This window comes from Calonectris borealis, chromosome 13 (genome assembly GCF_964195595.1).
Source record: "Calonectris borealis chromosome 13, bCalBor7.hap1.2, whole genome shotgun sequence".
NCBI lineage: Eukaryota > Metazoa > Chordata > Aves > Procellariiformes > Procellariidae > Calonectris > Calonectris borealis.
The window spans coordinates 17,199,901-17,211,329 of record NC_134324.1 but is presented as its reverse complement, the minus strand read 5'-3'; the positions used below and the strand labels follow the sequence as shown (position 1 = coordinate 17,211,329).

The 11,429-nt window shown below is 54.7% G+C and overlaps 1 protein-coding gene across 1 annotated transcript; it reads left to right on the top strand.

The window, feature by feature from the left end:
- The first annotated feature begins 1,155 nt into the window (after window positions 1-1,155).
- On the top strand, window positions 1,156-4,505 carry STEEP1 (STING1 ER exit protein 1). The gene is made up of 7 exons (XM_075162336.1): window positions 1,156-1,439; window positions 1,868-1,985; window positions 2,162-2,203; window positions 2,312-2,450; window positions 2,951-3,040; window positions 3,189-3,281; window positions 4,029-4,505. Exons 1-7 carry the CDS (start codon window positions 1,316-1,318, stop codon window positions 4,089-4,091), a joined length of 669 nt encoding a protein of 222 aa, XP_075018437.1. The 5' UTR covers window positions 1,156-1,315; the 3' UTR covers window positions 4,092-4,505.
- Window positions 4,506-11,429: the final 6,924 nt, after the last annotated feature.

Here is an 11,429-nt window from a genome sequence, read left to right as displayed (position 1 = left end):
GCAAACCAAGGAATTCATTCACTGCTTCCCACCGGCAGGCAGGTATTCAGCCATCCCCAGGAAGCAGGGCTCCATCACGCGTAACGGTGACTTGGGAAGACAAACGCCATCACTCTGAACGTCCCCCCCTTCCTTCTTCTTCCCCCAGTTTTATGTGCTGAGCATGACGTCACATGGTATGGGATATCCCTTTGGTCAGTTGGGGTCAGCTGTCCCAGCTGTGTCCCCTCCCAACTCCCTGTGCCCCCTCAGCCTGCTCGCTGGTGGGGTGGGGTGGGGAGCAGAAAAGGCCTTGACTCTGTGTAAGCCCTGCTCAGCAGTAACGAAAACATCCCGGTGTTATCAACACCATATTCAGCACAGATCCAAAACACAGCCCCATACCAGCTACTGTGAAGAAAATGAACTATCCCAGCCGAAACCAGCACAACCTGCTATGCTGCACTTTCTGCTTCCACAGAGAGCTTTATTCAAGGGAAAATAATCTCTTTTCTAGATCTTCTGAGCTGGCTTCAGAAGACACGGGAGGAAGACCCACTGCCTTTCACAGAAGCTGAAAGAAAATAACAAAAATATTGCTTCCATGGCTGCACTGAAAATCTCCTGTTCTTGACCTTTCCCGCTCTTACCCAGCCTACGCAACAAGAAACGGATGAGCTCCCGGTGCTTGTCAGGAGGAGGCTTTGTCCAGTGCCAGGCCTTTAGGTACGCAAGAGATCCGCGTCGGCAAGACATCCCGGTACGCAGGGCATTCCGGTACGCAGGGCATCCCGGTACCCAGGGCATTCCGGTACCCAGGGCATCCCGGTACGCAGGGCATCCCGGTACCCAGGGCATCCCGGTACCCAGGGCATCCCGGTACGCAGGGCATCCCGGTACCCACGGCATCCCGGTACCCAGGGCATCCCGGCCGGCCAGGTTGGACGGAGCCGCACAAAGCTGGATGTGAAGGGAAATGGCGCGGCCGCCTCCCCGTTCCCCACGCGCGGGAGCCCGGCTTGTTTGTTAAGAGAAATGACGTAAAGCCTAAATTTTGCCGTTGTAATTTGCATTTAATGCGCGATCGTACCGTGCTATCCTCGGACGCGGGGTGCCCTTAGCCCCTCCGGTGCACACCAAAGCCCCCCCCCACACCCCTTCAGGAGAAGCGACCGCGCCTGGAGAACGTGCAGAAAAAAAACCGCCGAGAGAGCGGAAAAGCTGCTGCTCGAAAAACCTTGCCGGAGCTCAGGCTCAGCGGGGCGGGCCGCGCTGCTGCGGGGGCCGGGCCTGCGGGGAGGCCGGGCCTGCGGGGAGGCCGGGCCGCGGCGCCGCCATGCCGAAGGTGGTGTCTCGCTCCGTCGTCTGCTCCGACACCCGTGACCGCGAGGAGTACGACGATGGGGAGAAGCCGCTTCACGTCTACTACTGCCTGTGCGGGCAGATGGTGCTGGTGCTGGGTGAGCCGCCGGCCGCGAGCAGGCCGCGGGCGGGGGGCAGGCCGCGGGCCGGCCGGGGGTGGGGGGCAGGCCGCGGGCCGGGAGCAGGCCGCGGACGGGGGGCAGGCCGGGAGCAGGCCGCGGGCCGGGGGCGGGGGGCAGGCCGGGAGCAGGCGGCGGGCCGCGGGCCGCGGGCCGGGGGCGGGGGGCAGGCCGGGAGCAGGCCGCGGGCCGCGGGCCGCGGGCCGGGGGCGGGGGGCAGGCCGGGAGCGGGCCGCGGGCCGCGGGCCGGGGGGCAGGCCGGGAGCGGGCCGCGGGCCGCAGGCCGGGGGCGGGGGGCAGGCCGGGAGCAGGCCGCGGGCCCGGCGACGCTGAGGGCCTGGGGGGCGGCGGGTCGCGGGTGCCCGTCCCGACCCCGCCGCCAGCCTGGCCCTGCCGCTGCCCCGCAGACTGCCAGCTGGAGAAGCTGCCGATGCGGCCGCGGGACCGCGCCCGGGTGATGGACGCCGCCAAGCACGCCCACAAGTTCTGCAACGCGGAGGAGGAGGAGAGCGTCTTCCTGCGCAGGTGGGACGCGGCTGGGCCCCGGCCTTTGCCCACCCCGTCCCTCTGAGAGCCCCCCGCGGCCCGGGGAAGGGGCTGCCCTGGTCCGGCCTTGCCGCCTCACCCGGCTGGGGTCCATCAGCCAGGCACCAATGCCCGCTGTCTGCGCGCTCCTCTCAAGCTCTTCCTCTCTCCCCCAGACCAGAAGGCATAGAGCGGCAGTTCAGGAAGAAGTGTGGCAAGTGAGTGACCACGGCGGCTCTTCAGTGGCTTTTAGCATCCGTTCGTGAGGTAACTGTAGGAATCCAGAATCTGGGTTTCCTCACAGCTACATGTGTTTCTGTTTCCAGGTGTGGACTGCTGCTCTTTTATCAGCACCAACAGAAAAATGCTCCCGTGACGTTCATTGTTGACGGTGCTGTGGTCAAATTTGGCCAGGGTTTTGGGAAAACAAACATATATACTCAGAAACAAGAACCTCCCAAAAAGGTAATCAGCTTTAGAGAAGTAAAAAGGCTATCTCTGCTATTCGAAAAGGTGTGGTGAGTAAAACCACTTAATGGCAGGGGCAAAGGGGAGAAAAAAGAAAGAAAAGGACCTTTAAACAATAACTCAGTTTGGTGTCTTCTCCCTGTCTGCCTTAAGTTTTCCTTTACAGAGGTCACTGCAGCTTGGAGTCCTAGCACTAAAGGAAAGCAAAATAAATTTGGAAATCTAGATTTCAAAACTTAATTTGTAAGTAGGTCAGATTGGTAGTCTGCACAGTGATTCTCAAAATCTGGCTCATCTATTATATGTGGGTGAGTTTGCTTCTGATCATGACAGCTCTAAGCCCAGAAATCACTGGGGATAATTCTCCTTTGCCACCCACGGAGTTCAGGTAATCTTAATGACTTGCATGAAAAGCCTTAAAAGCTTTGGAGGAGGAAGTGATCCCTAGTGGCACAACTGTTGCCAAGGTTTAACAAAATACACTGCTTCTTACCCAGGTGATGATGACCAAACGGACCAAAGACATGGGCAAGTTCAGTTCTGTCACAGTCTCCACAATTGATGAAGAGGAGGAGGAGATTGAAGCAGTGAGTTTTATCTGCCCTTAGTGGCAGTCACATCTGAACTGGGCGGCTGTCTCAGACAGCGATCAGAGCCAGCGATCGTCTCACCATTTGGATGAGGCGTTGTCACTTTGGGGTTTGCTGTTGCAAAGTGACATTGTATGTGTTTCAGAGGGAGATTGCAGACTCCTATGCACAGAATGCAAAAGTGATTGAGAAACAGCTGGAACGCAAAGGCATGAGCAAAAGAAGGCTACAGGAGTTGGTGAGTGTTTTCTTCGGTGTTGAATGTGAATCCCTGAGATCTGTTGGCTTTGTACACAAAAGCTATCTTGCAGATCAGACTACAGGTTTAGAGAGGTCCTGGTACAGTCATGGATGACTTTTCCTTTACAGGTTTTATAGAGATGTTCTTCTAGTCCTCCTGAACTTAAAATTGTATGCATTTACCTATAGAGCTAACTAAGTAGCAGCCAGCAGAGCTTTTGCAGGGAGACTTTCCATCACCTGTTGGACAAGGAACAAGGGAAGGAGAAACCAGGCCATGGTTTTGCCAACCAGAGCACCCCTAATGCTGTGCTCTCAAGCCTGCTTGACAGAGCAGGTCTTTGCCATGAGGCATCAGGGCAGGCTAAGGCCCTTGTGGAGGACCTGCCAGCTCAGCTGCTACTGGAAGGGTCACTTGAAGAATTAATGGCGAGAACATCACAGCTGATCTTACCTGCTGTGACAGGAGAGTAGTAGATGGCAAGGGGGAAAATGTGCCACTTCCACCTGAGAATAGAAAGTATGAAATTTTCTCCTGTGCAGTTAGTCTTGGGCTTTTTATGATTTTAAAGGTGGTCCTTGTTTTGTACCTCAGGGGAGGAGGGAATCAGCAAAGAACTTGAGCTACTCTTGCTCCTGATGTGAAAAGCTTGCAGTGGCCAGACAAGAAGACCAAACCTCATTGGAGTACTGAAGGGAAACTTACTCAGACATTATTTCATTCTGTCTTAATTTTCTTAATCAGGCTGAATTGGAAGCCAAGAAAGCCAAGATGAAAGGAACCCTGATTGATAACCAGTTCAAGTGAAACGCTGCACCTCTGCTGGGTATTCGGAGACAGGAAAAAGCTACCAGGAGCTGTCGCAGATCTGTCAGCAAAGCAGAAGTAACAGACAACGCTCAAGGGCAACGTGCTGCAACGAGCTTGGAGGATGAGTACCTCTCTGTCATAAGTGATACTTTAGTACCAATTTTAATAACTCCAACGGCACTGGAGACTTCGCTGAAACTGCAGTTCTCTACAGACCCAGTGTTATGAGCAAGCTGTTCCAGTCAGAATATTTATTTTTGGGAAAAACTTCGCCGGGTGCCTTCCTGAGTTCAGTGCACCTTTAGATACCTGTCTTTTTATTTGGTAGTTTTCAAATATGTAAGATTTCCATAAATGTATTAGAACAATAGGTCGGTCAACTGTATAACAAAGAAATCATTGCAAAAGCAAGTTTTGTGCCTGTTGTTCATTCTGTTATTTTAAATGTGTCCAAAACATGCAGCAGCCTGAGGGACATGCCATTCCAACACAGCCTGGAACGACTCAGATGCAAGGCTTGGGGATCACGCTGCTGCTCACCCTGACCAGCAGACAGGCTGTCAAAGGTAGCCAGCGCAGGCTGTCTACCTTCAGAATTACACAGTCCCAACAGATACCGCCCAATACAGTAACATGAAATCCAACCCTGTTTTAAACTACTGAAAACAAAAACTGCCTGTGTATTATACCACTAATGAGTATAAATACAGAGTTGGAAGCTACTGATAACGATTGGTGATCATTTAAAGTAGAATACAACTGCAAAATGGTATCAGTATTTGGAGTTGTAAAAAGTGAAGGAGAAGGAAAAATTGTTTTGAATGCACTGACCAGTAAGGGCTTGGATAAAGACAACATTAAGAATTGGTATAAAGTACCTTGTTTGGGAAATGATATTTTGTGTCCGTTGTGTGATGTGATAACAGAGTGCTCTATAGCCCATGTCTTTGTTGCTGTACTTGGGATTAAATACCATGTTACGGATTTGAACTAAAATACTTTTCCTAGGGTGGTGTTACTCTACCAAGTATCATAAAATAATGTAAGCAATGAACAAGATGCTTCATCTCCCAGAATTATTATGGAAGACTTCCTATAATCAATAAAGATTTTCCATCTGGCTTTATAACCCTGACTGGGAAAACCCAGGTCTGCTTACCCTAAGTATGTATCCTTCCTTTCTTTGGGAAAATAAGGTGTAAGGGACGGAGTGAACACTGCTGCAGCGCTGGCAGGCTGGGATGCATCAGTTGTGTGCCAATTTAATGCCAAGCTGGGTAAGCACGTGTCCAGGTTAACTCAAGCAGCGCTGGTCTTGTTCAGTGCTGATCATCTGCTAGTCCAGAAGCCTACGTCCAGAGGCTCTTCAGTTAAGCAATTACAAGGTGGTGTGTAATATTGGGAAGGGCAGGAGGAATGAGTAGGTACAACTCCGTTACACAAACCCCTTTTCCAACTGTGGTAGCACGGTCCAGCCAGGCAAGGGCCTCAGGGTTCCTCTGGGAGCGACCCAAGCCCCGAATAACCACAGGTTGGTCTCTATAAAAATTAGGAAGTTTTTTCCAAGCAGGAGTCAAAGACTTTAAAATTTAAAAATAGGGTTTGAACCATGTGAGGTCTGCTGGCATGCAGACTTATTAGTCTCCAGTTGTCATAAAGGATGAAGTACGGTCCTGCTTCAGGTGACACCCAGAACAAAAGCTGACTCAGGGATGGTGTGATTTACAGTTAGGGAAAGGTTGGGAGTGACAAAACGCAGGGCTTCAGCAGATGTGGGGCTGTGAAGGGGCTGCCAGGTGGGGCTAGGACCCTCTGTGCAGTTTGGTGAGGCACGAAGAAAATTTGGTGAGCGCACAGCTCAGCACCGGTTGTCCGAGGTAGCAATCACCAACTGCCACCAACTTCCTCAGCCACGCGCCTGGAGCCTTGAGGTAGTGTTCACAGCACAGCCAAGCGCTCCTCCTTTCTGCCTTTTAGAAGACCAGCCCATGTCCAGGCAGTGTTTTTCATTGTTGTCATTGGAGATCTGCCTAGTTCGGCTCAGGACTCGCTCACGGACCCAGTCAGAAAGGTGAGAATGTAGTTTGTCACCCTAGCAGTCCCTGAGATACTTTTAATACACTCTAGTTACGCAGTCAGTGACTGAAACAACTCCAACACAGAGGATCTGATCCAATACATTATTAAGTATGTATTTCTTACCCTAACTGGATCTAGTTCACAACAATTTAAATCAAGTTGGATTTTTCATTTCTAGATCTAAATGAATTAAAAGATGTTAGCTGACTACAGCAACAGAAAGCAGGGGCACCTAGTTCAAATGCTTGATTAAATATCCTATTATAATAGATAAAACTAGCCGTTCTGCAGAGTTTCCCACACCCTGGTAACAACTAGGTAATCTGCAGCAGTAGTCAGACCAAAGAAAAGTCAGATTTTGTGTTACCATAAAAGCTAATACTAGTTTTTATAAATCTGTAAATGTAGGTAAGTGATAGACTTGTTTGTTTGTTTAACTCAGCACTAAATATTGTATATGAGAACTTGTCCGGATGCAGAGGTATTGCAAAGCAAAGTAGCATGTGAAATAAAAGTGGAGGAGGGGATCTATTCCAAAAATAATGCCACACAGGGCCAGACTTACCTTAGTGTGTTTCATGGCTTAGTCCAGTCCAGTTTCCAAGCGCCTTCGCAAGAACCTAGTCTGAATTACCATGTCAGAATAGCTCCGTGTGTAGCAATGCTGCCTTGTTCCTCATAATCTGTAAAAAAACCCCATGCAGTTTGTAAACACTGAAGAGAAGCAGTAATGGTGAATCCGACCTCGTTGGCGTTAATTGCAGCTGTACCTGGGGAGCAACGCGGGGTCCTCCCCGCCTGCCTCCCCGCACACAGCTGGTGCTATCGCAGCGGCTCCGGGGTGCTGGATAATACCAAGGCTTGTTCAGTATACAGCTTTATTGGCGTTTATCTGCCTGGGCTCCGGGCAGCTTAATAGTTCAAAGGGAGCCGGGCCCTGGGAGCCCAGTAAGGGCTGTCTCCCAGGGCAGGGTTGCGGGGTGTTTTGGGGAGCCCTGCGGAGCTGCCCGGCCTTGCTGTCCTGGCCCTGTAACCCTGCACAGGGCACAAGGAAGGTGTTCCCACTCAGCACGGCTGCACAGAGCAGAAAGCTGCCTTCAAGGGAGCAAGCACCGACGGTTCCCTTGCTTTGCACCCATGGCTGATGCATCGTGCCCTGGGATGTGCTGCGGGGAGCCGCGCAGCAAGGGTCTGCCTGTGGAACACGGCAGCTGGGACACTCTCAGCTCCCCAGTTCCACATGCATCCCCACGGGGCGATGGCACCAGGGTGTCCGGCAGTGACCAGGTGGCTGGACCATGCGCAGAGCTCAGCCTGGAAACCTGAAGGCAAATATTTCTGGCCAGCTATTACAGCCCTCCCCGGGCTGTGCTCTGTGTTTCTGCTATTTCACCTGCTAGACTGGCATAGAGATGGCTTGCTCTGACTCCCTAGGCTATCGCAATGAATATTAATAAATGCACACTAACTTTTTTTTGGTGTGTGACAATGTGATCCGCTTGGGAACAGCACTGACTGATCAGCCTAAATCAAACTAGACTCAGCTTTTGCTGGTGTTATCCTAAAGAGCCCCACAGGTCCATGGGGCATTGCCACATCCAGGCATTTAAAAACATAAAATAAAAATTATGAGCTTGTTTAAAAGGCTGCAGGGCTGGGCTCCAAGGGTTGGGGGAGGAAGCCTTGTAGCTCTCCACTGGGGAGATCTTATGAACCTAGCTGGCCACAGCATGCTGGGTTTTTGGGGGGATTTCAAGGCACAAGTGGCCAATCTCTCCTTGCTTGTCAGCCAGAAAAACGCCGCCCCATCCCTGCAGCCAGGGCTGTGACTCCTGTCGACCCCAGCAACAACCAGCCAAGCCCTGGTGGGACAACACCTCCCAGAACCAACCTGATGCTGTGGGTCTTGGTGTGGGTCTTGGCAGCTCCTGAGAGCTGTGTGCCCGAAACCGCTCTCCCCACCGCAGCTCGGTATGGCACCAGGGTGTGGAGAAACGGGGCTACGTCCCCGCGGGCACGCTGGCTTTAGCTCCTGCCCTGCAGCCCGACCCATGTGCTTTGGGCAGCCGACGGGGACACCTCGCATGGCTGGGCAGCGGCAGGATCAGTCCCGCTGGTGGTTCCAACACACTCACCCCACTGGGAACAACCGATTTTACCCTGCGCGACCCAAAGCATCGCATCTTCCCCTGCCCCTCTGCGCCAGCCACCGGAGCAGTGCAGGTAGCACATGGAGGAGGCTGGGACTGTGCCTGGCCCACGGTGACAGGGGGACTCCTGGCTCCACCCAGAGCCCAGACACACAGCCCAGGGCAGCCCAACGACTGCTGAAGGGGACAAGGGGACGGCAGGAGGGATGAGCTGGCACTGCGCTGGCGCTTTGCCAGTCAGGTCCTTGAGGTGGGACTCTCTCCATTGCAAGGCCCGGCGATATCCATGCACCAGCCCCCACAGCGAGAGGTGCAGCGTGTGCCCTGGAGAAAGCTTTCAGACAAGCCCCTATTTCCTCAGGAGCAAGTTAACTCCATGCAACACGACCAGTTTCTGCTGCTCCTCCTCCAGCCAAGGCGTCCTGGTCCTGGGGCTCGGCTTTGCCACGCTCAGACCCTACACCAAGCCGTGCCAAGCGCTGGGCACGGCTTGGAGGAGGTCAGGCTTCAGTGGCACTTTGAAGGCAGAGATGTGAAGCTGGAAACACGAGGTAGAAATGTGGCCTCATGCAGGCAGAGCGAGCCTGGGGCTGCCCGCCTGCCTGCCGAGGCATACCCCGAGCCCCTGCTCCCTGCCGGCACCAGGCAGATGAAGATCCCTCCTGCCTGTGTGTGCCTGCTCGCCCCCGTTCCCCTGCCACCCCTGGGACACCCCGGCCACGATGCTCCCCTGTAGTCTCCACGGCTCAGCCTGGATACGGGGTGAGATGGGGACTGGGGGACGCTGCTGTCCTCCCTGGTCACTGCCTGGCCCTGCACCCATCTCCAGCAGAGGAGAGAGCAGGGAAGCTCAGCCATCACACCCCCCTCCTGCCGCTCGGGACGAGCCCCAGAGCCCTGCTCCCATCTCTGCTGCCATTAGCGCCTCCCAAATCCCCCTAGGAAGGGGATGGCTGCCCCTGCCTCGCCTTGCCCGGCACCCAAACCTCCAGGCAAAGGGTGGTCCCCGCAGCCGCCAGCCCCGCAGAGCCGGTGGGGGGCAGGGGCAGCCCCATCCCGCAGCCCCCCAGCACCAGGGCCAGCCCAGCCTGGGGAGGCTGGTGCACGCCGAGCCGTTCCAAACATCCAGCACCACTCACCACCTGCCCCGACAAGTGTTTCATACGATCCCATGTGCAGCCGTGCTGCGTCAACAGCTCCTAAGCCTGGGATTTACGGCTGCCGGGCGAAGGGCTGAGATGAAAGCGGCATTATAGGTGCTCGCCCACCCCTCCCCGCCAGCAAAGGGGCCGATACGCCAGGCTGGGCACGGCTCCCGTGGAGGAAATCATGACGTACGAGATGTTCGGTACTCCCCACAAGAGAATCGCGTTTAAAAACAAAATCCACCCCTGCTCTTGCCGTCCTTGGGGCAGCACAGCCCGGTGAAAAAAACACTTGCGTCGGAAGGACTGCACTCAGCTCGCTGCCTTGCCACTGGCTGGCCCCAGTCCCTTTCCCGTGCCTCAGTTTCCCCGCAAGAACAAAGCCCTTAATCCCTCTGTAATGTGCTCCTGTGGCAGGCAAAAGCAGTAGCTGAACCCCCCAACCTGCTTCCCCAGATAAAGCTGCTCCCAGGGGAGCTGCCAGGAGGGGGAGGTTAAATCCCCAGGGGGGCCCCAGGCCAGAGGGGGCTGCCGGCCCGTGCTCCCCGCCAGCGGAGCGCAGGGAAAACCCATTGTAGGCTCTGCCCCGCATCTCCCATGCACCAGAGCTAAAAAAAGCTGTGAAACACGTGCTTCTTTCCCGAGTCCCAAAGGCAGTAATTAGCGTGGGTTGCTACAACCCATTTCACTCAGTGCCAGCCCTGCACCCCAAGCCCAGTGCAAAATGCTGTAGGTCTAAGGACTTAGGGGTCCCCCAGCTCAGCTCCTTTGCAGCCTGGCACAACAGCCCTGCTCAGCACCTCAGTCAGCCACCACTGTGTGGAGGAAGAAATGATGCATGCATTTCCCTGTGCTAACGGCCCAGCCATGCATCCCCTGCGGAGGAAAGGGGATGCCCCACGCTCAGCAACCAGCAGCATTTCAGAACAGTCCTTGAAATCCAGGAGAGCTTAGCAGCAGGAGGCAGTAAGAGCCGAGAGCCCTTAATTAATTAGCTTGCATTTGTGCAGCAGGAGAGGGCTCCCTAGCAAGGCTGCCCCATGGCACAGACCCCTGCCAGGCTGCTGCCTGCTCCCCCCCAGCCTGCTGCCCACCGCTTGTGGCATTGCTCCGTGTCTCACGGGGAAACTTTCAGCCCATTTTGTTTCCACGGCAGGCAGCGGGGGATTTCACACTGCAGAAGCCATGGGGTAGTTGAAAAGCACCAGCAAAGGCTCTTGGCTCAACAGCACGGCACGAGACCGTCTCCCATCCCGAATGCACGTGCCCATTCGCAGGGACCCAACCATGCCAACACCAGCTGCGGCGGGACGGTGCTGCGCTCTCATGCCCGGCTGCCCCGCTTAGATTTCAGCAATAAAACCAACTAATGCCCTTTGCAACACAAGGGCTTATTTATCTGCCTCAGACAGCGGTTGAGATTGGTTTCAGTGATTGAGGTCAACTGCTTTGAGCAGGCCTGGGCAGCCAGAAAGGACCAAAGTGAGGGGGCAGTGAGGAAAGACTCGCTGATCTGAAGGGCCTGGAGAGCATCCACTCACCACCCCAGCTCCCCAGGCAGAAACCAGGCAGCTTCGCTGGGGCAGCTCACAGATCCACAGAGATGTCTGAGTAAAGGCCAAGCCACACACATTGCCCAGTCTTGTAGTGTTTTCCCCAAATTGCCCCGGCAGCATGAAGGAATTTCCCCCTTCCCCCAGAATTTGGGGCTGGGACAAGCTTAACTTCCAGGCGTAAGGGATGAGCCTGGGGATGCAGCTCCCAGCCTGGCAAGCACAGCCCTGGCACAGGAGCTGTCTGTCTGCTCAGCTACTACATCCCCAGAGCACAGCACCTCATGCGAGGGCAAGGCTAGCCAGGGGCTCTACAGAAGAGCAGCAATTACCTGCACTTATGTTCTCTGGCTGGGTTTTAACGTGCCCGAGTAGGTCGCTCAGTTTCTAAGCCAGAGTACGTGACGC